This window comes from Salvelinus alpinus, chromosome 6, assembly GCF_045679555.1.
Source record: "Salvelinus alpinus chromosome 6, SLU_Salpinus.1, whole genome shotgun sequence".
Lineage (NCBI taxonomy): Eukaryota > Metazoa > Chordata > Actinopteri > Salmoniformes > Salmonidae > Salvelinus > Salvelinus alpinus.
This window is the reverse complement of record NC_092091.1, coordinates 3082805-3109539: the sequence shown is the minus strand read 5'-3', so window position 1 is coordinate 3109539 and position 26735 is coordinate 3082805. Positions and strand designations below refer to the sequence as shown.

The 26735-nt window shown below is 44.5% G+C and overlaps 1 protein-coding gene across 2 annotated transcripts in view; it reads right to left on the bottom strand.

Annotated features, from left to right (window-relative positions):
• Window positions 1–247: 247 nt before the first annotated feature.
• The window catches only part of ccdc33 (coiled-coil domain containing 33), a 63782-nt gene continuing 37294 nt past the window's right edge, over window positions 248–26735 (bottom strand). Inside the window, exons 8-11 of one of the 2 annotated variants that reach the window (XM_071405144.1) lie at window positions 2298–2416; window positions 2128–2208; window positions 1824–1940; window positions 248–493 (exon numbers count right to left, since the gene is read on the bottom strand). In XM_071405144.1, coding sequence (XP_071261245.1) covers window positions 428–493; window positions 1824–1940; window positions 2128–2208; window positions 2298–2416 — 383 coding nt within the window. In that variant the 3' untranslated portion in view covers window positions 248–427. Of the gene's footprint in view, window positions 494–1823; window positions 1941–2127; window positions 2212–2297; window positions 2417–26735 lie in introns of both variants that reach the window. The other variant, XM_071405142.1, reaches the window with a different exon arrangement.

Below are 26735 nucleotides of genomic sequence, written 5' to 3'. Positions count from 1 at the left end.
ATTGTCCGTAGCTTCTGCCTACCCATACCATAACCCCACCATGGGGCACTCTACACAATAGTCGGTGACATCATGATGCCTCTACACAATAGTCGGTGACATCATGAAGCCTCTACACAGCAGCCGGTGACGTCAGAGTACCACAGAGGAGAAAGATTTACCTCAAATACTGTTTTAATAAACTACTAAATATCTGTCACAACTGTCCACGTAAACATCAGACAAAACAAAACATACAACTGATTTAATAAAAATGAAATATACTTTTAATTTTTGGAAAATGTTTATTGTCTAATAACTAAAAAACAAAATATATTTTTGGAAAATGAATGACTTTGTCCTGGGGTGTTAGGTCTGTATGTTGAGTAGGTCAGGTAGTCGGGAGGTCGGGAGGTCGGGGGTTAGAGGTCAAGTATGGGAGGTAGGGTCACTTCTTCACCGGCTTCAGCTCTCTTTGTCGGGTACGCTCCAGCACAGAATCTGACACATTCTTCTGAAGGGGACAGATAGCAGGGAGGTTAGAGGTCAGACACTTCTGAAGGAGACAGATAGCAGGGAGGTTAGAGGTCAGACACTTCTGAAGGAGACAGATAGCAGGGAGGTTAGAGGTCAGACATTCTTCTGAAGGAGACAGATAGCAGGGAGGTTAGAGGTCAGACACTTCTGAAGGGGACAGATAGCAGGGAGGTTAGAGGTCAGACACTTCTGAAGGGGACAGATAGCAGGGAGGTTAGAGGTCAGACACTTCTGAAGGGGACAGATAGCAGGGAGGTTGGAGGTCAGACATTATTCTGAAGGGGACAGATAGCAGGGAGGTTAGAGGTCAGACATTCTTCTGAAGGAGACAGATAGCAGGGAGGTTAGAGATCAGACATTCTTCTGAAGGAGACAGATAGCAGGGAGGTTAGAGGTCAGACATTCTTCTGAAGCAGACAGATAGCAGGGAGGTTAGAGGTCAGACATTATTCTGAAGCAGACAGATAGCAGGGAGGTTAGAGGTCAGACATTCTTCTGAAGGGGACAGATAGCAGGGAGGTTAGAGGTCAGACATTCTTCTGAAGGGGACATATAGCAGGGAGGTTAAAGGTCAGACATTCTTCTGAAGGGGACAGATAGCAGGGAGGTTAGAGGTCAGACTCTTCTGAAGGGGACAGATAGCAGGGAGGTTACAGATCAGACACTTCTGAAGGATACAGATAGCAGGGAGGTTAGAGGTCAGACACTTCTGAAGGGGACAGATAGCAGGGAGGTTAGAGGTCAGACACTTCTGAAGGAGACAGATAGCAGGGAGGTTAGAGGTCAGACATTCTTCTGAAGGGGACATATAGCAGGGAGGTTAGAGGTCAGACATTCTTCTGAAGGGGACAGATAGCAGGGAGGTTAGAGGTCAGACTCTTCTGAAGGGGACAGATAGCAGGGAGGTTACAGATCAGACACTTCTGAAGGAGACAGATAGCAGGGAGGTTAGAGGTCAGACACTTCTGAAGGGGACAGATAGCAGGGAGGTTAGAGGTCAGACACTTCTGAAGGAGACAGATAGCAGGGAGGTTAGAGGTCAGACACTTCTGAAGGAGACAGATAGCAGGGAGGTTAGAGGTCAGACACTTCTGAAGGGGACAGATAGCAGGGAGGTTAGAGGTCAGACACTTCTGAAGGAGACAGATAGCAGGGAGGTTAGAGGTCAGACATTATTCTGAAGGAAACAGATAGCAGGGAGGTTAGAGGTCAGACATTCTTCTGAAGGAGACAGATAGCAGGGAGGTTAGAGATCTTGTGAAGCAGACAGAGATAATCCAGGTCAGCCACTGCATGTAGGTACTGACCGGGGGTAGATCATGGGCGATGGTGGACGACGTGCGATCCAAACCGTAGACGTGTTCACTGAGTCTGGTCAGCATGTCTTGTTTCTGTCTGCCCCATCGCTTAGAGTTATCTTCCAGCTGACACACACACACACGCACACACACACACACACACACACACAAACACACACACACAGACAAGTCTTCAGTGTGTGTGTGTGTGTCTGTCTGTTTGTGTGTGTGTGTGTGTGTGTCTGTGTGTGTTTGTGTGCGTGTCTGTGTGTGTCTGTGTGTGTCTGTGTGTGTGAGAGAGAGCGAGTAGTACCTGTTTCTCGAGTGTTCGTACTCTGGTCTCTGCCTTCTCCAGCTTACTGAGCAGACTCAGCCTCTCTCTGTCTGGGAACACCTGCTGAGGGAAGAGAAGCATGTCAGTCTTCACGGTATGGCAGTCTAGTGTGTGTGTGTGTGTGTGTGTGTATGTGTGTATATATTAACCTGTGCAGGCTGTTGTATGATGATGGCAGCTTGTGGAGGTTGGGAACGTATCTTGTCCAGTTCTCCTCTGAGTCGACTGTTCTCTGCTGCTGTCTCCTTCCTGTTATCCTCCTCTCCTACTGCAGACAGACAGACAGACAGACAGACAGACAGACAGACAGACAGACAGACAGACAGACAGACAGACAGACAGACAGACAGACAGACAGACAGACAGACAGACAGACAGACAGACAGACAGACAGACAGACAGACAGACAGACAGACAGACAGACAGACAGACAGACAGACAGACAGACAGACAGACAGACAGACAGACAGACAGACAGACAGACAGACAGACAGACAGACAGACAGACAGACAGACAGACAGACAGACAGACAGACAGACAGACAGACAGACAGACAGACAGACAGACAGACAGACAGACAGACACACACACACACACACACACACACACACACACACACACACACACACACACACACACACACACACACACACACACACACACACACACACACACACACACACACACACACACACACACACACACACACACACACACACACACACACACACACACACACACACACACACACACACACACACACACACACACACACACAGCTATTAGTACTGCTGAGGCCTCAGAGTAAATTCAGAGATTTAGTATCAGTCCAAATCAGATCAGCTTTTGGTTTTCCTAATTGGCTTGATATGTTGATGGACAACAGGTGAGACACTCCCGTCTCACCTGTTGGTTTCATCTTCATCTTCCTCTCTGAAAACCCTCCTGTCTCACCTGTTGGTTTCATCTTCATCTTCCTCTCTGAAAACACTCCTGTCTCACCTGTTGGTTTCATCTTCATCTTCCTCTCTGAAAACACTCCTGTCTCACCTGTTGGTTTCATCTTCATCATCATCTTCCTCTCTGAAAACACTCCCGTCTCACCTGTTGGTTTCATCATCATCTTCCTCTCTGAAAACACTCCTGTCTCACCTGTTGGTTTCATCTTCATCTTCCTCTCTGAAAACACTCCTGTCTCACCTGTTGGTTTCATCTTCATCTTCCTCTCTGAAAACACTCCTGTCTCACCTGTTGGTTTCATCATCATCTTCCTCTCTGAAAACACTCCTGTCTCACCTGTTGGTTTCATCTTCATCTTCCTCTCTGAAAACACTCCTGTCTCACCTGTTGGTTTCATCATCATCTTCCTCTCTGAAAACACTCCTGTCTCACCTGTTGGTTTCATCATCATCTTCCTCTCTGAAAACACTCCTGTCTCACCTGTTGGTTTCATCTTCATCTTCCTCTCTGAAAACACTCCTGTCTCACCTGTTGGTTTCATCTTCATCTTCCTCTCTGAAAACACTCCTGTCTCTCCCGTTGGTTTCATCATCATCTTCCTCTCTGAAAACACTCCTGTCTCACCTGTTGGTTTCATCTTCATCTTCCTCTCTGAAAACCCTCCTGTCTCACCTGTTGGTTTCATCATCATCTTCCTCTCTGAAAACACTCCTGTCTCACCTGTTGGTTTCATCTTCATCTTCCTCTCTGAAAACACTCCTGTCTCACCTGTTGGTTTCATCTTCATCTTCCTCTCTGAAAACCCTCCTGTCTCACCTGTTGGTTTCATCTTCATCTTCCTCTCTGAAAACACTCCTGTCTCACCTGTTGGTTTCATCTTCATCTTCCTCTCTGAAAACACTCCTGTCTCACCTGTTGGTTTCATCTTCATCTTCCTCTCTGAAAACACTCCTGTCTCACCTGTTGGTTTCATCATCATCTTCCTCTCTGAAAACACTCCTGTCTCACCTGTTGGTTTCATCTTCATCTTCATCTTCCTCTCTGAAAACACTCCTGTCTCACCGTTGGTTTCATCATCATCTTCCTCTCTGAAAACACTCCTGTCTCACCTGGTTTCATCATCATCTTCCTCTCTGAAAACACTACTGTCTCACCTGTTGGTTTCATCTTCATCTTCATCTTCCTCTCTGAAAACACTCCTGTCTCACCTGTTGGTTTCATCTTCATCTTCCTCTCTGAAAACACTCCTGTCTCACCTGTTGGTTTCATCTTCATCTTCCTCTCTGAAAACACTCCTGTCTCACCTGTTGGTTTCATCTTCATCTTCCTCTCTGAAAACACTCCTGTCTCACCTGTTGGTTTTATCATCATCTTCCTCTCTGAAAACACTCCTGTCTCACCTGTTGGTTTCATCTTCATCTTCCTCTCTGAAAACACTCCCGTCTCACCTGTTGGTTTCATCATCATCTTCCTCTCTGAAAACACTCCTGTCTCACCTGTTGGTTTCACCTTCATCTTCCTCTCTGAAAACACTCCTGTCTCACCTGTTGGTTTCATCTTCATCTTCCTCTCTGAAAACACTCCTGTCTCACCTGTTGGTTTCATCTTCATCTTCCTCTCTGAAAACACTCCTGTCTCACCTGTTGGTTTCATCTTCATCATCCTCTCTGAAAACACTCCTGTCTCACCTGTTGGTTTCATCTTCATCTTCCTCTCTGAAAACACTCCTGTCTCACCCGTTGGTTTCATCATCATCTTCCTCTCTGAAAACACTCCTGTCTCACCTGTTGGTTTCATCATCATCTTCCTCTCTGAAAACACTCCTGTCTCACCTGTTGGTTTCATCATCATCTTCCTCTCTGAAAACACTCCTGTCTCACCTGTTGGTTTCATCTTCATCTTCCTCTCTGAAAACACTCCTGTCTCACCTGTTGGTTTCATCTTCATCTTCCTCTCTGAAAACACTCCTGTCTCACCTGTTGGTTTCATCTTCATCTTCCTCACTGAAAACACTCCTGTCTCACCTGTTGGTTTCATCATCATCTTCCTCTCTGAAAACACTCCTGTCTCACCTGTTGGTTTCATCTTCATCTTCCTCTCTGAAAACCCTCCTGTCTCACCTGTTGGTTTCATCTTCATCTTCCTCTCTGAAAACACTCCTGTCTCACCTGTTGGTTTCATCTTCATCTTCCTCTCTGAAAACACTCCTGTCTCACCTGTTGGTTTCATCTTCATCTTCCTCTCTGAAAACACTCCTGTCTCACCTGTTGGTTTCATCTTCATCTTCCTCTCTGAAAACACTCCTGTCTCACCTGTTGGTTTCATCTTCATCTTCCTCTCTGAAAACACTCCTGTCTCTCCCGTTGGTTTCATCATCATCTTCCTCTCTGAAAACACTCCTGTCTCACCTGTTGGTTTCATCATCATCTTCCTCTCTGAAAACACTCCTGTCTCACCTGTTGGTTTCATCTTCATCTTCCTCTCTGAAAACACTCCTGTCTCACCTGTTGGTTTCATCTTCATCTTCCTCTCTGAAAACACTCCTGTCTCACCTGTTGGTTTCATCATCATCTTCCTCTCTGAAAACCCTCCTGTCTCACCTGTTGGTTTCATCTTCATCTTCCTCTCTGAAAACACTCCTGTCTCACCTGTTGGTTTCATCTTCATCTTCCTCTCTGAAAACACTCCTGTCTCACCTGTTGGTTTCATCATCATCTTCCTCTCTGAAAACACTCCTGTCTCACCTGTTGGTTTCATCATCATCTTCCTCTCTGAAAACACTCCTGTCTCACCTGTTGGTTTCATCTTCATCTTCATCTTCCTCTCTGAAAACACTCCTGTCTCACCTGTTGGTTTCATCTTCATCTTCCTCTCTGAAAACACTCCTGTCTCACCTGTTGGTTTCATCATCATCTTCCTCTCTGAAAACACTCCTGTCTCACCTGTTGGTTTCATCATCATCTTCCTCTCTGAAAACACTCCTGTCTCACCTGTTGGTTTCATCTTCATCTTCATCTTCCTCTCTGAAAACACTCCTGTCTCACCTGTTGGTTTCATCATCATCTTCATCTTCCTCTCTGAAAACACTCCTGTCTCACCTGTTGGTTTCATCTTCATCTTCCTCTCTGAAAACACTCCCGTCTCACCTGTTGGTTTCATCATCATCTTCCTCTCTGAAAACACTCCTGTCTCACCTGTTGGTTTCATCTTCATCTTCATCTTCCTCTCTGAAAACACTCCCGTCTCACCTGTTGGTTTCATCTTCATCTTCCTCTCTGAAAACACTCCCGTCTCACCTGTTGGTTTCATCTTCATCTTCATCTTCCTCTCTGAAAACACTCCTGTCTCACCTGGTTTCATCATCATCTTCCTCTCTGAAAACACTCCTGTCTCACCTGGTTTCATCATCATCTTCCTCTCTGAAAACACTACTGTCTCACCTGTTGGTTTCATCTTCATCATCATCTTCCTCTCTGAAAACACTCCTGTCTCACCTGTTGGTTTCATCTTCATCTTCCTCTCTGAAAACACTCCTGTCTCACCTGTTGGTTTCATCTTCATCTTCCTCTCTGAAAACACTCCTGTCTCACCTGTTGGTTTCACCTTCATCTTCCTCTCTGAAAACACTCCTGTCTCACCTGTTGGTTTTATCATCATCTTCCTCTCTGAAAACACTCCTGTCTCACCTGTTGGTTTCATCTTCATCTTCCTCTCTGAAAACACTCCCGTCTCACCTGTTGGTTTCATCATCATCTTCCTCTCTGAAAACACTCCTGTCTCACCTGTTGGTTTCACCTTCATCTTCCTCTCTGAAAACACTCCTGTCTCACCTGTTGGTTTCATCTTCATCATCATCTTCCTCTCTGAAAACACTCCTGTCTCACCTGTTGGTTTCATCTTCATCTTCCTCTCTGAAAACACTCCTGTCTCACCTGTTGGTTTCATCTTCATCTTCCTCTCTGAAAACACTCCTGTCTCACCTGTTGGTTTCACCTTCATCTTCCTCTCTGAAAACACTCCTGTCTCACCTGTTGGTTTTATCATCATCTTCCTCTCTGAAAACACTCCTGTCTCACCTGTTGGTTTCATCTTCATCTTCCTCTCTGAAAACACTCCCGTCTCACCTGTTGGTTTCATCATCATCTTCCTCTCTGAAAACACTCCTGTCTCACCTGTTGGTTTCACCTTCATCTTCCTCTCTGAAAACACTCCTGTCTCACCTGTTGGTTTCATCTTCATCTTCCTCTCTGAAAACACTCCTGTCTCACCTGTTGGTTTCATCTTCATCTTCCTCTCTGAAAACACTCCTGTCTCACCTGTTGGTTTCATCTTCATCATCTTCTCTGAAAACACTCCTGTCTCACCTGTTGGTTTCATCTTCATCTTCCTCTCTGAAAACACTCCTGTCTCACCCGTTGGTTTCATCATCATCTTCCTCTCTGAAAACACTCCTGTCTCACCCGTTGGTTTCATCTTCATCTTCCTCTCTGAAAACACTCCTGTCTCACCTGTTGGTTTCATCATCATCTTCCTCTCTGAAAACACTCCTGTCTCACCTGTTGGTTTCATCTTCATCTTCCTCTCTGAAAACACTCCTGTCTCACCTGTTGGTTTCATCTTCATCTTCCTCACTGAAAACACTCCTGTCTCACCTGTTGGTTTCATCATCATCTTCCTCTCTGAAAACACTCCTGTCTCACCTGTTGGTTTCATCTTCATCTTCCTCTCTGAAAACCCTCCTGTCTCACCTGTTGGTTTCATCTTCATCTTCCTCTCTGAAAACACTCCTGTCTCACCTGTTGGTTTCATCTTCATCTTCCTCTCTGAAAACACTCCTGTCTCACCTGTTGGTTTCATCTTCATCTTCCTCTCTGAAAACACTCCTGTCTCACCTGTTGGTTTCATCTTCATCTTCCTCTCTGAAAACACTCCTGTCTCACCTGTTGGTTTCATCTTCATCTTCCTCTCTGAAAACACTCCTGTCTCACCTGTTGGTTTCATCTTCATCTTCCTCTCTGAAAACACTCCTGTCTCACCTGTTGGTTTCATCATCATCTTCCTCTCTGAAAACACTCCTGTCTCACCTGTTGGTTTCATCTTCATCTTCCTCTCTGAAAACACTCCTGTCTCACCTGTTGGTTTCATCTTCATCTTCCTCTCTGAAAACACTCCTGTCTCACCTGTTGGTTTCATCTTCATCTTCCTCTCTGAAAACACTCCTGTCTCACCTGTTGGTTTCATCATCATCTTCCTCTCTGAAAACACTCCTGTCTCACCTGTTGGTTTCATCTTCATCTTCCTCTCTGAAAACACTCCTGTCTCACCTGTTGGTTTCATCATCATCTTCCTCTCTGAAAACACTCCTGTCTCACCTGTTGGTTTCATCATCATCTTCCTCTCTGAAAACACTCCTGTCTCACCCGTTGGTTTCATCTTCATCTTCCTCTCTGAAAACACTCCTGTCTCACCTGTTGGTTTCATCTTCATCTTCCTCTCTGAAAACACTCCTGTCTCACCTGTTGGTTTCATCATCATCTTCCTCTCTGAAAACACTCCTGTCTCACCTGTTGGTTTCATCATCATCTTCCTCTCTGAAAACACTCCTGTCTCACCTGTTGGTTTCATCATCATCTTCCTCTCTGAAAACACTCCTGTCTCACCTGGTTTCATCATCATCTTCCTCTCTGAAAACACTCCTGTCTCACCTGGTTTCATCATCATCTTCCTCTCTGAAAACACTCCTGTCTCACCTGGTTTCATCATCATCTTCTTCTCTGAAAACACTACTGTCTCACCTGTTGGTTTCATCTTCATCATCATCTTCCTCTCTGAAAACACTCCTGTCTCACCTGTTGGTTTCATCTTCATCTTCCTCTCTGAAAACACTCCTGTCTCACCTGTTGGTTTCATCTTCATCTTCCTCTCTGAAAACACTCCTGTCTCACCTGTTGGTTTCACCTTCATCTTCCTCTCTGAAAACACTCCTGTCTCACCTGTTGGTTTTATCATCATCTTCCTCTCTGAAAACACTCCTGTCTCACCTGTTGGTTTCATCTTCATCTTCCTCTCTGAAAACACTCCCGTCTCACCTGTTGGTTTCATCATCATCTTCCTCTCTGAAAACACTCCTGTCTCACCTGTTGGTTTCACCTTCATCTTCCTCTCTGAAAACACTCCTGTCTCACCTGTTGGTTTCATCTTCATCTTCCTCTCTGAAAACACTCCTGTCTCACCTGTTGGTTTCATCTTCATCTTCCTCTCTGAAAACACTCCTGTCTCACCTGTTGGTTTCATCTTCATCATCCTCTCTGAAAACACTCCTGTCTCACCTGTTGGTTTCATCTTCATCTTCCTCTCTGAAAACACTCCTGTCTCACCTGTTGGTTTCATCATCATCTTCCTCTCTGAAAACACTCCTGTCTCACCTGTTGGTTTCATCTTCATCTTCCTCTCTGAAAACACTCCTGTCTCACCTGTTGGTTTCATCTTCATCTTCCTCTCTGAAAACACTCCTGTCTCACCTGTTGGTTTCATCATCATCTTCCTCTCTGAAAACCCTCCTGTCTCACCTGTTGGTTTCATCTTCATCTTCCTCTCTGAAAACACTCCTGTCTCACCTGTTGGTTTCATCTTCATCTTCCTCTCTGAAAACACTCCTGTCTCACCTGTTGGTTTCATCATCATCTTCCTCTCTGAAAACACTCCTGTCTCACCTGTTGGTTTCATCATCATCTTCCTCTCTGAAAACACTCCTGTCTCACCTGTTGGTTTCATCTTCATCTTCATCTTCCTCTCTGAAAACACTCCCGTCTCACCTGTTGGTTTCATCATCATCTTCCTCTCTGAAAACACTCCTGTCTCACCTGGTTTCATCATCATCTTCCTCTCTGAAAACACTCCTGTCTCACCTGGTTTCATCATCATCTTCCTCTCTGAAAACACTCCTGTCTCACCTGGTTTCATCATCATCTTCCTCTCTGAAAACACTACTGTCTCACCTGTTGGTTTCATCTTCATCATCATCTTCCTCTCTGAAAACACTCCTGTCTCACCTGTTGGTTTCATCTTCATCTTCCTCTCTGAAAACACTCCTGTCTCACCTGTTGGTTTCATCTTCATCTTCCTCTCTGAAAACACTCCTGTCTCACCTGTTGGTTTCACCTTCATCTTCCTCTCTGAAAACACTCCTGTCTCACCTGTTGGTTTTATCATCATCTTCCTCTCTGAAAACACTCCTGTCTCACCTGTTGGTTTCATCTTCATCTTCCTCTCTGAAAACACTCCCGTCTCACCTGTTGGTTTCATCATCATCTTCCTCTCTGAAAACACTCCTGTCTCACCTGTTGGTTTCACCTTCATCTTCCTCTCTGAAAACACTCCTGTCTCACCTGTTGGTTTCATCTTCATCTTCCTCTCTGAAAACACTCCTGTCTCACCTGTTGGTTTCATCTTCATCTTCCTCTCTGAAAACACTCCTGTCTCACCTGTTGGTTTCATCTTCATCATCCTCTCTGAAAACACTCCTGTCTCACCTGTTGGTTTCATCTTCATCTTCCTCTCTGAAAACACTCCTGTCTCACCCGTTGGTTTCATCATCATCTTCCTCTCTGAAAACACTCCTGTCTCACCTGTTGGTTTCATCATCATCTTCCTCTCTGAAAACACTCCTGTCTCACCTGTTGGTTTCATCATCATCTTCCTCTCTGAAAACACTCCTGTCTCACCTGTTGGTTTCATCTTCATCTTCCTCTCTGAAAACACTCCTGTCTCACCTGTTGGTTTCATCTTCATCTTCCTCTCTGAAAACACTCCTGTCTCACCTGTTGGTTTCATCTTCATCTTCCTCACTGAAAACACTCCTGTCTCACCTGTTGGTTTCATCATCATCTTCCTCTCTGAAAACACTCCTGTCTCACCTGTTGGTTTCATCTTCATCTTCCTCTCTGAAAACCCTCCTGTCTCACCTGTTGGTTTCATCTTCATCTTCCTCTCTGAAAACACTCCTGTCTCACCTGTTGGTTTCATCTTCATCTTCCTCTCTGAAAACACTCCTGTCTCACCTGTTGGTTTCATCTTCATCTTCCTCTCTGAAAACACTCCTGTCTCACCTGTTGGTTTCATCTTCATCTTCCTCTCTGAAAACACTCCTGTCTCACCTGTTGGTTTCATCTTCATCTTCCTCTCTGAAAACACTCCTGTCTCACCTGTTGGTTTCATCTTCATCTTCCTCTCTGAAAACACTCCTGTCTCACCTGTTGGTTTCATCATCATCTTCCTCTCTGAAAACACTCCTGTCTCACCTGTTGGTTTCATCTTCATCTTCCTCTCTGAAAACACTCCTGTCTCACCTGTTGGTTTCATCTTCATCTTCCTCTCTGAAAACACTCCTGTCTCACCTGTTGGTTTCATCTTCATCTTCCTCTCTGAAAACACTCCTGTCTCACCTGTTGGTTTCATCATCATCTTCCTCTCTGAAAACACTCCTGTCTCACCTGTTGGTTTCATCTTCATCTTCCTCTCTGAAAACACTCCTGTCTCACCTGTTGGTTTCATCATCATCTTCCTCTCTGAAAACACTCCTGTCTCACCTGTTGGTTTCATCATCATCTTCCTCTCTGAAAACACTCCTGTCTCACCCGTTGGTTTCATCATCATCTTCCTCTCTGAAAACACTCCTGTCTCACCTGTTGGTTTCATCTTCATCTTCCTCTCTGAAAACACTCCTGTCTCACCCGTTGGTTTCATCATCATCTTCCTCTCTGAAAACACTCCCGTCTCACCTGTTGGTTTCATCTTCATCTTCCTCTCTGAAAACACTCCTGCCTCACCTGTTGGTTTCATCTTCATCTTCATCTTCCTCTCTGAAAACACTCCTGTCTCACCTGTTGGTTTCACCTTCATCTTCCTCTCTGAAAACACTCCTGTCTCACCTGTTGGTTTCATCTTCATCTTCCTCTCTGAAAACACTCCTGTCTCACCTGTTGGTTTCATCTTCATCTTCCTCTCTGAAAACACTCCTGTCTCACCTGTTGGTTTCATCTTCATCATCCTCTCTGAAAACACTCCTGTCTCACCTGTTGGTTTCATCTTCATCTTCCTCTCTGAAAACACTCCTGTCTCACCCGTTGGTTTCATCATCATCTTCCTCTCTGAAAACACTCCTGTCTCACCTGTTGGTTTCATCATCATCTTCCTCTCTGAAAACACTCCTGTCTCACCTGTTGGTTTCATCATCATCTTCCTCTCTGAAAACACTCCTGTCTCACCTGTTGGTTTCATCTTCATCTTCCTCTCTGAAAACACTCCTGTCTCACCTGTTGGTTTCATCTTCATCTTCCTCTCTGAAAACACTCCTGTCTCACCTGTTGGTTTCATCTTCATCTTCCTCACTGAAAACACTCCTGTCTCACCTGTTGGTTTCATCATCATCTTCCTCTCTGAAAACACTCCTGTCTCACCTGTTGGTTTCATCTTCATCTTCCTCTCTGAAAACCCTCCTGTCTCACCTGTTGGTTTCATCTTCATCTTCCTCTCTGAAAACACTCCTGTCTCACCTGTTGGTTTCATCTTCATCTTCCTCTCTGAAAACACTCCTGTCTCACCTGTTGGTTTCATCTTCATCTTCCTCTCTGAAAACACTCCTGTCTCACCTGTTGGTTTCATCTTCATCTTCCTCTCTGAAAACACTCCTGTCTCACCTGTTGGTTTCATCTTCATCTTCCTCTCTGAAAACACTCCTGTCTCACCTGTTGGTTTCATCTTCATCTTCCTCTCTGAAAACACTCCTGTCTCACCTGTTGGTTTCATCATCATCTTCCTCTCTGAAAACACTCCTGTCTCACCTGTTGGTTTCATCTTCATCTTCCTCTCTGAAAACACTCCTGTCTCACCTGTTGGTTTCATCTTCATCTTCCTCTCTGAAAACACTCCTGTCTCACCTGTTGGTTTCATCTTCATCTTCCTCTCTGAAAACACTCCTGTCTCACCTGTTGGTTTCATCTTCATCTTCCTCTCTGAAAACACTCCTGTCTCACCTGTTGGTTTCATCTTCATCTTCCTCTCTGAAAACACTCCTGTCTCACCTGTTGGTTTCATCATCATCTTCCTCTCTGAAAACACTCCTGTCTCACCTTGGTTTCATCATCATCTTCCTCTCTGAAAACACTCCTGTCTCACCCGTTGGTTTCATCTTCATCTTCCTCTCTGAAAACACTCCTGTCTCACCTGTTGGTTTCATCTTCATCTTCCTCTCTGAAAACACTCCTGTCTCACCTGTTGGTTTCATCATCATCTTCCTCTCTGAAAACACTCCTGTCTCACCTGGTTTCATCATCATCTTCCTCTCTGAAAACACTCCTGTCTCACCTGGTTTCATCATCATCTTCTTCTCTGAAAACACTACTGTCTCACCTGTTGGTTTCATCTTCATCATCATCTTCCTCTCTGAAAACACTCCTGTCTCACCTGTTGGTTTCATCTTCATCTTCCTCTCTGAAAACACTCCTGTCTCACCTGTTGGTTTCATCTTCATCTTCCTCTCTGAAAACACTCCTGTCTCACCTGTTGGTTTCACCTTCATCTTCCTCTCTGAAAACACTCCTGTCTCACCTGTTGGTTTTATCATCATCTTCCTCTCTGAAAACACTCCTGTCTCACCTGTTGGTTTCATCTTCATCTTCCTCTCTGAAAACACTCCCGTCTCACCTGTTGGTTTCATCATCATCTTCCTCTCTGAAAACACTCCTGTCTCACCTGTTGGTTTCACCTTCATCTTCCTCTCTGAAAACACTCCTGTCTCACCTGTTGGTTTCATCTTCATCTTCCTCTCTGAAAACACTCCTGTCTCACCTGTTGGTTTCATCTTCATCTTCCTCTCTGAAAACACTCCTGTCTCACCTGTTGGTTTCATCTTCATCATCCTCTCTGAAAACACTCCTGTCTCACCTGTTGGTTTCATCTTCATCTTCCTCTCTGAAAACACTCCTGTCTCACCTGTTGGTTTCATCATCATCTTCCTCTCTGAAAACACTCCTGTCTCACCTGTTGGTTTCATCTTCATCTTCCTCTCTGAAAACACTCCTGTCTCACCTGTTGGTTTCATCTTCATCTTCCTCTCTGAAAACACTCCTGTCTCACCTGTTGGTTTCATCATCATCTTCCTCTCTGAAAACCCTCCTGTCTCACCTGTTGGTTTCATCTTCATCTTCCTCTCTGAAAACACTCCTGTCTCACCTGTTGGTTTCATCTTCATCTTCCTCTCTGAAAACACTCCTGTCTCACCTGTTGGTTTCATCATCATCTTCCTCTCTGAAAACACTCCTGTCTCACCTGTTGGTTTCATCATCATCTTCCTCTCTGAAAACACTCCTGTCTCACCTGTTGGTTTCATCTTCATCTTCATCTTCCTCTCTGAAAACACTCCCGTCTCACCTGTTGGTTTCATCATCATCTTCCTCTCTGAAAACACTCCTGTCTCACCTGGTTTCATCATCATCTTCCTCTCTGAAAACACTCCTGTCTCACCTGGTTTCATCATCATCTTCCTCTCTGAAAACACTCCTGTCTCACCTGGTTTCATCATCATCTTCCTCTCTGAAAACACTACTGTCTCACCTGTTGGTTTCATCTTCATCATCATCTTCCTCTCTGAAAACACTCCTGTCTCACCTGTTGGTTTCATCTTCATCTTCCTCTCTGAAAACACTCCTGTCTCACCTGTTGGTTTCATCTTCATCTTCCTCTCTGAAAACACTCCTGTCTCACCTGTTGGTTTCACCTTCATCTTCCTCTCTGAAAACACTCCTGTCTCACCTGTTGGTTTTATCATCATCTTCCTCTCTGAAAACACTCCTGTCTCACCTGTTGGTTTCATCTTCATCTTCCTCTCTGAAAACACTCCCGTCTCACCTGTTGGTTTCATCATCATCTTCCTCTCTGAAAACACTCCTGTCTCACCTGTTGGTTTCACCTTCATCTTCCTCTCTGAAAACACTCCTGTCTCACCTGTTGGTTTCATCTTCATCTTCCTCTCTGAAAACACTCCTGTCTCACCTGTTGGTTTCATCTTCATCTTCCTCTCTGAAAACACTCCTGTCTCACCTGTTGGTTTCATCTTCATCATCCTCTCTGAAAACACTCCTGTCTCACCTGTTGGTTTCATCTTCATCTTCCTCTCTGAAAACACTCCTGTCTCACCCGTTGGTTTCATCATCATCTTCCTCTCTGAAAACACTCCTGTCTCACCTGTTGGTTTCATCATCATCTTCCTCTCTGAAAACACTCCTGTCTCACCTGTTGGTTTCATCATCATCTTCCTCTCTGAAAACACTCCTGTCTCACCTGTTGGTTTCATCTTCATCTTCCTCTCTGAAAACACTCCTGTCTCACCTGTTGGTTTCATCTTCATCTTCCTCTCTGAAAACACTCCTGTCTCACCTGTTGGTTTCATCTTCATCTTCCTCACTGAAAACACTCCTGTCTCACCTGTTGGTTTCATCATCATCTTCCTCTCTGAAAACACTCCTGTCTCACCTGTTGGTTTCATCTTCATCTTCCTCTCTGAAAACCCTCCTGTCTCACCTGTTGGTTTCATCTTCATCTTCCTCTCTGAAAACACTCCTGTCTCACCTGTTGGTTTCATCTTCATCTTCCTCTCTGAAAACACTCCTGTCTCACCTGTTGGTTTCATCTTCATCTTCCTCTCTGAAAACACTCCTGTCTCACCTGTTGGTTTCATCTTCATCTTCCTCTCTGAAAACACTCCTGTCTCACCTGTTGGTTTCATCTTCATCTTCCTCTCTGAAAACACTCCTGTCTCACCTGTTGGTTTCATCTTCATCTTCCTCTCTGAAAACACTCCTGTCTCACCTGTTGGTTTCATCATCATCTTCCTCTCTGAAAACACTCCTGTCTCACCTGTTGGTTTCATCTTCATCTTCCTCTCTGAAAACACTCCTGTCTCACCTGTTGGTTTCATCTTCATCTTCCTCTCTGAAAACACTCCTGTCTCACCTGTTGGTTTCATCTTCATCTTCCTCTCTGAAAACACTCCTGTCTCACCTGTTGGTTTCATCATCATCTTCCTCTCTGAAAACACTCCTGTCTCACCTGTTGGTTTCATCTTCATCTTCCTCTCTGAAAACACTCCTGTCTCACCTGTTGGTTTCATCATCATCTTCCTCTCTGAAAACACTCCTGTCTCACCTGTTGGTTTCATCATCATCTTCCTCTCTGAAAACACTCCTGTCTCACCCGTTGGTTTCATCATCATCTTCCTCTCTGAAAACACTCCTGTCTCACCTGTTGGTTTCATCTTCATCTTCCTCTCTGAAAACACTCCTGTCTCACCCGTTGGTTTCATCATCATCTTCCTCTCTGAAAACACTCCCGTCTCACCTGTTGGTTTCATCTTCATCTTCCTCTCTGAAAACACTCCTGCCTCACCTGTTGGTTTCATCTTCATCTTCATCTTCCTCTCTGAAAACACTCCTGTCTCACCTGTTGGTTTCATCTTCATCTTCCTCTCTGAAAACACTCCTGTCTCACCTGTTGGTTTCATCTTCATCTTCCTCTCTGAAAACACTCCTGTCTCACCTGTTGGTTTCATCATCATCTTCCTCTCTGAAAACACTCCTGTCTCACCTGTTGGTTTCATCATCATCTTCCTCTCTGAAAACACTCCTGTCTCACCTGTTGGTTTCATCTTCATCTTCATCTTCCTCTCTGAAAACACTCCCGTCTCACCTGTTGGTTTCATCATCATCTTCCTCTCTGAAAACACTCCTGTCTCACCTGGTTTCATCATCATCTTCCTCTCTGAAAACACTCCTGTCTCACCTGGTTTCATCATCATCTTCCTCTCTGAAAACACTCCTGTCTCACCTGGTTTCATCATCATCTTCCTCTCTGAAAACACTACTGTCTCACCTGTTGGTTTCATCTTCATCATCATCTTCCTCTCTGAAAACACTCCTGTCTCACCTGTTGGTTTCATCTTCATCTTCCTCTCTGAAAACACTCCTGTCTCACCTGTTGGTTTCATCTTCATCTTCCTCTCTGAAAACACTCCTGTCTCACCTGTTGGTTTCACCTTCATCTTCCTCTCTGAAAACACTCCTGTCTCACCTGTTGGTTTTATCATCATCTTCCTCTCTGAAAACACTCCTGTCTCACCTGTTGGTTTCATCTTCATCTTCCTCTCTGAAAACACTCCCGTCTCACCTGTTGGTTTCATCATCATCTTCCTCTCTGAAAACACTCCTGTCTCACCTGTTGGTTTCACCTTCATCTTCCTCTCTGAAAACACTCCTGTCTCACCTGTTGGTTTCATCTTCATCTTCCTCTCTGAAAACACTCCTGTCTCACCTGTTGGTTTCATCTTCATCTTCCTCTCTGAAAACACTCCTGTCTCACCTGTTGGTTTCATCTTCATCATCCTCTCTGAAAACACTCCTGTCTCACCTGTTGGTTTCATCTTCATCTTCCTCTCTGAAAACACTCCTGTCTCACCTGTTGGTTTCATCATCATCTTCCTCTCTGAAAACACTCCTGTCTCACCTGTTGGTTTCATCATCATCTTCCTCTCTGAAAACACTCCTGTCTCACCTGTTGGTTTCATCTTCATCTTCCTCTCTGAAAACACTCCTGTCTCACCTGTTGGTTTCATCTTCATCTTCCTCTCTGAAAACACTCCTGTCTCACCTGTTGGTTTCATCTTCATCTTCCTCACTGAAAACACTCCTGTCTCACCTGTTGGTTTCATCATCATCTTCCTCTCTGAAAACACTCCTGTCTCACCTGTTGGTTTCATCTTCATCTTCCTCTCTGAAAACCCTCCTGTCTCACCTGTTGGTTTCATCTTCATCTTCCTCTCTGAAAACACTCCTGTCTCACCTGTTGGTTTCATCTTCATCTTCCTCTCTGAAAACACTCCTGTCTCACCTGTTGGTTTCATCTTCATCTTCCTCTCTGAAAACACTCCTGTCTCACCTGTTGGTTTCATCTTCATCTTCCTCTCTGAAAACACTCCTGTCTCACCTGTTGGTTTCATCTTCATCTTCCTCTCTGAAAACACTCCTGTCTCACCTGTTGGTTTCATCTTCATCTTCCTCTCTGAAAACACTCCTGTCTCACCTGTTGGTTTCATCATCATCTTCCTCTCTGAAAACACTCCTGTCTCACCTGTTGGTTTCATCTTCATCTTCCTCTCTGAAAACACTCCTGTCTCACCTGTTGGTTTCATCTTCATCTTCCTCTCTGAAAACACTCCTGTCTCACCTGTTGGTTTCATCTTCATCTTCCTCTCTGAAAACACTCCTGTCTCACCTGTTGGTTTCATCATCATCTTCCTCTCTGAAAACACTCCTGTCTCACCTGTTGGTTTCATCTTCATCTTCCTCTCTGAAAACACTCCTGTCTCACCTGTTGGTTTCATCTTCATCTTCCTCTCTGAAAACACTCCTGTCTCACCTGTTGGTTTCATCATCATCTTCCTCTCTGAAAACACTCCTGTCTCACCTGTTGGTTTCATCTTCATCTTCCTCTCTGAAAACACTCCTGTCTCACCTGTTGGTTTCATCTTCATCTTCCTCTCTGAAAACACTCCTGTCTCACCTGTTGGTTTCATCTTCATCTTCCTCTCTGAAAACACTCCTGTCTCACCTGTTGGTTTCATCATCATCTTCCTCTCTGAAAACACTCCTGTCTCACCTGTTGGTTTCATCTTCATCTTCCTCTCTGAAAACACTCCTGTCTCACCTGTTGGTTTCATCATCATCTTCCTCTCTGAAAACACTCCTGTCTCACCTGTTGGTTTCATCATCATCTTCCTCTCTGAAAACACTCCTGTCTCACCCGTTGGTTTCATCATCATCTTCCTCTCTGAAAACACTCCTGTCTCACCTGTTGGTTTCATCTTCATCTTCCTCTCTGAAAACACTCCTGTCTCACCCGTTGGTTTCATCATCATCTTCCTCTCTGAAAACACTCCCGTCTCACCTGTTGGTTTCATTTTCATCTTCCTCTCTGAAAACACTCCTGCCTCACCTGTTGGTTTCATCTTCATCTTCATCTTCCTCTCTGAAAACACTCCTGTCTCACCCGTTGGTTTCATCATCATCTTCCTCTCTGAAAACACTCCCGTCTCACCTGTTGGTTTCATCATCATCTTCCTCTCTGAAAACCCTCCTGTCTCACCTGTTGGTTTCATCTTCATCTTCCTCTCTGAAAACACTCCTGTCTCACCTGTTGGTTTCATCTTCATCTTCCTCTCTGAAAACACTCCTGTCTCACCTGTTGGTTTCATCTTCATCTTCCTCTCTGAAAACACTCCTGTCTCACCTGTTGGTTTCATCATCATCTTCCTCTCTGAAAACACTCCTGTCTCACCTGTTGGTTTCATCTTCATCTTCCTCTCTGAAAACACTCCTGTCTCACCTGTTGGTTTCATCTTCATCTTCCTCTCTGAAAACACTCCTGTCTCACCTGTTGGTTTCATCTTCATCTTCCTCTCTGAAAACACTCCTGTCTCACCTGTTGGTTTCATCATCATCTTCCTCTCTGAAAACACTCCTGTCTCACCTGTTGGTTTCATCTTCATCTTCCTCTCTGAAAACACTCCTGTCTCACCTGTTGGTTTCATCATCATCTTCCTCTCTGAAAACACTCCTGTCTCACCTGTTGGTTTCATCATCATCTTCCTCTCTGAAAACACTCCTGTCTCACCCGTTGGTTTCATCATCATCTTCCTCTCTGAAAACACTCCTGTCTCACCTGTTGGTTTCATCTTCATCTTCCTCTCTGAAAACACTCCTGTCTCACCCGTTGGTTTCATCATCATCTTCCTCTCTGAAAACACTCCTGTCTCACCTGTTGGTTTCATCTTCATCTTCCTCTCTGAAAACACTCCTGTCTCACCCGTTGGTTTCATCATCATCTTCCTCTCTGAAAACACTCCTGTCTCACCCGTTGGTTTCATCATCATCTTCCTCTCTGAAAACACTCCCGTCTCACCTGTTGGTTTCATCTTCATCTTCATCTTCCTCTCTGAAAACACTCCTGTCTCACCTGTTGGTTTCATCTTCATCTTCCTCTCTGAAAACACTCCTGTCTCACCTGTTGGTTTCATCTTCATCTTCCTCACTGAAAACACTCCTGTCTCACCTGTTGGTTTCATCATCATCTTCCTCTCTGAAAACACTCCTGTCTCACCTGTTGGTTTCATCATCATCTTCCTCTCTGAAAACACTCCTGTCTCACCTGTTGGTTTCATCTTCATCTTCATCTTCCTCTCTGAAAACACTCCCGTCTCACCTGTTGGTTTCATCATCATCTTCCTCTCTGAAAACACTCCTGTCTCACCTGGTTTCATCATCATCTTCCTCTCTGAAAACACTCCTGTCTCACCTGGTTTCATCATCATCTTCCTCTCTGAAAACACTCCTGTCTCACCTGGTTTCATCATCATCTTCCTCTCTGAAAACACTACTGTCTCACCTGTTGGTTTCATCTTCATCATCATCTTCCTCTCTGAAAACACTCCTGTCTCACCTGTTGGTTTCATCTTCATCTTCCTCTCTGAAAACACTCCTGTCTCACCTGTTGGTTTCATCTTCATCTTCCTCTCTGAAAACACTCCTGTCTCACCTGTTGGTTTCACCTTCATCTTCCTCTCTGAAAACACTCCTGTCTCACCTGTTGGTTTTATCATCATCTTCCTCTCTGAAAACACTCCTGTCTCACCTGTTGGTTTCATCTTCATCTTCCTCTCTGAAAACACTCCCGTCTCACCTGTTGGTTTCATCATCATCTTCCTCTCTGAAAACACTCCTGTCTCACCTGTTGGTTTCACCTTCATCTTCCTCTCTGAAAACACTCCTGTCTCACCTGTTGGTTTCATCTTCATCTTCCTCTCTGAAAACACTCCTGTCTCACCTGTTGGTTTCATCTTCATCTTCCTCTCTGAAAACACTCCTGTCTCACCTGTTGGTTTCATCTTCATCATCCTCTCTGAAAACACTCCTGTCTCACCTGTTGGTTTCATCTTCATCTTCCTCTCTGAAAACACTCCTGTCTCACCTGTTGGTTTCATCATCATCTTCCTCTCTGAAAACACTCCTGTCTCACCTGTTGGTTTCATCATCATCTTCCTCTCTGAAAACACTCCTGTCTCACCTGTTGGTTTCATCTTCATCTTCCTCTCTGAAAACACTCCTGTCTCACCTGTTGGTTTCATCTTCATCTTCCTCTCTGAAAACACTCCTGTCTCACCTGTTGGTTTCATCTTCATCTTCCTCACTGAAAACACTCCTGTCTCACCTGTTGGTTTCATCATCATCTTCCTCTCTGAAAACCCTCCTGTCTCACCTGTTGGTTTCATCTTCATCTTCCTCTCTGAAAACACTCCTGTCTCACCTGTTGGTTTCATCTTCATCTTCCTCTCTGAAAACACTCCTGTCTCACCTGTTGGTTTCATCTTCATCTTCCTCTCTGAAAACACTCCTGTCTCACCTGTTGGTTTCATCTTCATCTTCCTCTCTGAAAACACTCCTGTCTCACCTGTTGGTTTCATCTTCATCTTCCTCTCTGAAAACACTCCTGTCTCACCTGTTGGTTTCATCATCATCTTCCTCTCTGAAAACACTCCTGTCTCACCTGTTGGTTTCATCTTCATCTTCCTCTCTGAAAACACTCCTGTCTCACCTGTTGGTTTCATCTTCATCTTCCTCTCTGAAAACACTCCTGTCTCACCTGTTGGTTTCATCTTCATCTTCCTCTCTGAAAACACTCCTGTCTCACCTGTTGGTTTCATCATCATCTTCCTCTCTGAAAACACTCCTGTCTCACCTGTTGGTTTCATCTTCATCTTCCTCTCTGAAAACACTCCTGTCTCACCTGTTGGTTTCATCATCATCTTCCTCTCTGAAAACACTCCTGTCTCACCTGTTGGTTTCATCATCATCTTCCTCTCTGAAAACACTCCTGTCTCACCCGTTGGTTTCATCATCATCTTCCTCTCTGAAAACACTCCTGTCTCACCTGTTGGTTTCATCTTCATCTTCCTCTCTGAAAACACTCCTGTCTCACCCGTTGGTTTCATCATCATCTTCCTCTCTGAAAACACTCCCGTCTCACCTGTTGGTTTCATCTTCATCTTCCTCTCTGAAAACACTCCTGCCTCACCTGTTGGTTTCATCTTCATCTTCATCTTCCTCTCTGAAAACACTCCTGTCTCACCTGTTGGTTTCATCTTCATCTTCCTCTCTGAAAACACTCCTGTCTCACCTGTTGGTTTCATCTTCATCTTCCTCTCTGAAAACACTCCTGTCTCACCTGTTGGTTTCATCTTCATCTTCCTCTCTGAAAACACTCCTGTCTCACCTGTTGGTTTCATCTTCATCATCATCTTCCTCTCTGAAAACACTCCTGTCTCACCTGTTGGTTTCATCTTCATCTTCCTCTCTGAAAACACTCCTGTCTCACCTGTTGGTTTCATCTTCATCTTCCTCTCTGAAAACACTCCCGTCTCACCTGTTGGTTTCATCTTCATCATCATCTTCCTCTCTGAAAACACTCCTGTCTCACCTGTTGGTTTCATCTTCATCTTCCTCTCTGAAAACCCTCCCGTCTCACCTGTTGGTTTCATCATCATCTTCCTCTCTGAAAACACTCCTGTCTCACCTGTTGGTTTCACCTTCATCTTCATCTCTGAAAACACTCCTGTCTCAACTGTTGGTTTCATCATCATCTTCCTCTCTGAAAACACTCCTGTCTCACCTGTTGGTTTCATCTTCATCATCATCTTCCTCACTGAAAACACTCCTTTCTCACCTGTTGGTTTCATCATCATCTTCCTCTCTGAAAACACTCCCGTCTCACCCGTTGGTTTCATCTTCATCTTCCTCTCTGAAAACACTCCTGTCTCACCTGTTGGTTTCATCTTCATCTTCCTCTCTGAAAACACTCCTGTCTCACCTGTTGGTTTCATCATCATCTTCCTCTCTGAAAACCCTCCTGTCTCACCTGTTGGTTTCATCTTCATCTTCCTCTCTGAAAACACTCCTGTCTCACCTGTTGGTTTCATCTTCATCATCATCTTCCTCTCTGAAAACACTCCTGTCTCACCTGTTGGTTTCATCATCATCTTCCTCTCTGAAAACCCTCCTGTCTCACATGTTGGTTTCATCTTCATCTTCCTCTCTGAAAACCCTCCCGTCTCACCTGTTGGTTTCATCATCATCTTCCTCTCTGAAAACCCTCCTGTCTCACCTGTTGGTTTCATCTTCATCTTCCTCTCTGAAAACCCTCCCGTCTCACCTGTTGGTTTCATCTTCATCTTCCTCTCTGAAAACACTCCTGTCTCACCTGTTGGTTTCATCTTCATCTTCCTCTCTGAAAACACTCCTGTCTCACCTGTTGGTTTCATCTTCATCTTCCTCTCTGAAAACACTCCTGTCTCACCTGTTGGTTTCATCTTCATCTTCCTCTCTGAAAACACTCCTGTCTCACCTGTTGGTTTCATCTTCATCTTCCTCTCTGAAAACACTCCTGTCTCACCTGTTGGTTTCATCATCATCTTCCTCTCTGAAAACCCTCCTGTCTCACCTGTTGGTTTCATCTTCATCTTCCTCTCTGAAAACACTCCCGTCTCACCTGTTGGTTTCATCATCATCTTCCTCTCTGAAAACACTCCTGTCTCACCTGTTGGTTTCATCATCATCTTCCTCTCTGAAAACCCTCCTGTCTCACATGTTGGTTTCATCTTCATCTTCCTCTCTGAAAACCCTCCCGTCTCACCTGTTGGTTTCATCTTCATCTTCCTCTCTGAAAACCCTCCCGTCTCACCTGTTGGTTTCATCTTCATCTTCCTCTCTGAAAACACTCCTGTCTCACCTGTTGGTTTCATCTTCATCTTCCTCTCTGAAAACACTCCTGTCTCACCCGTTGGTTTCATCTTCATCTTCCTCTCTGAAAACACTCCTGTCTCACCTGTTGGTTTCATCTTCATCTTCCTCTCTGAAAACACTCCTGTCTCACCTGTTGGTTTCATCATCATCTTCCTCTCTGAAAACCCTCCTGTCTCACCTGTTGGTTTCATCTTCATCTTCCTCTCTGAAAACACTCCTGTCTCACCTGTTGGTTTCATCTTCATCATCATCTTCCTCTCTGAAAACACTCCTGTCTCACCTGTTGGTTTCATCATCATCTTCCTCTCTGAAAACACTCCTGTCTCACCTGTTGGTTTCATCATCATCTTCCTCTCTGAAAACCCTCCTGTCTCACATGTTGGTTTCATCTTCATCTTCCTCTCTGAAAACCCTCCCGTCTCACCTGTTGGTTTCATCATCATCTTCCTCTCTGAAAACCCTCCTGTCTCACCTGTTGGTTTCATCTTCATCTTCCTCTCTGAAAACCCTCCCGTCTCACCTGTTGGTTTCATCTTCATCTTCCTCTCTGAAAACACTCCTGTCTCACCTGTTGGTTTCATCTTCATCTTCCTCTCTGAAAACACTCCTGTCTCACCTGTTGGTTTCATCTTCATCTTCCTCTCTGAAAACACTCCTGTCTCACCTGTTGGTTTCATCTTCATCTTCCTCTCTGAAAACACTCCTGTCTCACCTGTTGGTTTCATCTTCATCTTCCTCTCTGAAAACACTCCTGTCTCACCTGTTGGTTTCATCATCATCTTCCTCTCTGAAAACCCTCCTGTCTCACCTGTTGGTTTCATCTTCATCTTCCTCTCTGAAAACACTCCTGTCTCACCTGTTGGTTTCATCTTCATCTTCCTCTCTGAAAACACTCCTGTCTCACCTGTTGGTTTCATCTTCATCTTCCTCTCTGAAAACACTCCTGTCTCACCTGTTGGTTTCATCATCATCTTCCTCTCTGAAAACACTCCTGTCTCACCTGTTGGTTTCATCATCATCTTCCTCTCTGAAAACACTCCTGTCTCACCTGTTGGTTTCATCTTCATCTTCCTCTCTGAAAACACTCCTGTCTCACCTGTTGGTTTCATCATCATCTTCCTCTCTGAAAACCCTCCTGTCTCACATGTTGGTTTCATCTTCATCTTCCTCTCTGAAAACACTCCTGTCTCACCTGTTGGTTTCATCATCATCTTCCTCTCTGAAAACACTCCTGTCTCACCTGTTGGTTTCATCTTCATCTTCCTCTCTGAAAACACTCCTGTCTCACCTGTTGGTTTCATCTTCATCTTCCTCTCTGAAAACACTCCTGTCTCACCTGTTGGTTTCATCTTCATCTTCCTCACTGAAAACACTCCTGTCTCACCTGTTGGTTTCATCTTCATCTTCCTCTCTGAAAACAGTCCCGTCTCACCCGTTGGTTTCATCTTCATCTTCCTCTCTGAAAACACTCCTGTCTCACCTGTTGGTTTCATCTTCATCTTCCTCTCTGAAAACACTCCTGTCTCACCCGTTGGTTTCATCTTCATCTTCCTCTCTGAAAACACTCCTGTCTCACCTGTTGGTTTCATCATCATCTTCCTCTCTGAAAACACTCCTGTCTCACCTGTTGGTTTCATTATCATCTTCCTCTCTGAAAACACTCCTGTCTCACCTGTTGGTTTCCTCTTCATCTTCCTCTCTGAAAACACTCCTGTCTCACCTGTTGGTTTCATCATCATCTTCCTCTCTGAAAACACTCCTGTCTCACCTGTTGGTTTCATCTTCATCTTCCTCTCTGAAAACACTCCTGTCTCACCTGTTGGTTTCATCTTCATCTTCCTCTCTGAAAACACTCCCGTCTCACCTGTTGGTTTCAACTTCATCTTCATCTCCCTCTCTGAAAACACTCCTGTCTCACCCGTTGGTTTCATCTTCATCATCATCTTCCTCTCTGAAAACACTCCTGCACCTGTTGGTTTCATCATCATCTTCCTCTCTGAAAACACTCCTGTCTCACCTGTTGGTTTCATCTTCACCTTCCTCACTGAAAACACTCCTGTCTCACCTGTTGGTTTCATCTTCATCTTCCTCTCTGAAAACACTCCTGTCTCACCTGTTGGTTTCATCTTCATCTTCCTCTCTGAAAACACTCCTGTCTCACCTGTTGGTTTCATCATCATCTTCCTCTCTGAAAACACTCCTGTCTCACCTGTTGGTTTCATCTTCATCTTCCTCTCTGAAAACACTCCTGTCTCACCTGTTGGTTTCATCTTCATCTTCCTCTCTGAAAACACTCCTGTCTCACCTGTTGGTTTCATCTTCATCTTCCTCTCTGAAAACACTCCTGTCTCACCTGTTGGTTTCATCTTCATCTTCCTCTCTGAAAACACTCCCGTCTCACCTGTTGGTTTCATCATCATCTTCCTCTCTGAAAACACTCCTGTCTCACCTGTTGGTTTCATCTTCATCTTCCTCTCTGAAAACACTCCTGTCTCACCTGTTGGTTTCATCTTCATCTTCCTCTCTGAAAACACTCCTGTCTCACCTGTTGGTTTCATCATCATCTTCCTCTCTGAAAACACTCCTGTCTCACCTGTTGGTTTCATCTTCATCTTCCTCTCTGAAAACACTCCTGTCTCACCTGTTGGTTTCATCTTCATCTTCCTCTCTGAAAACACTCCTGTCTCACCTGTTGGTTTCATCTTCATCTTCCTCTCTGAAAA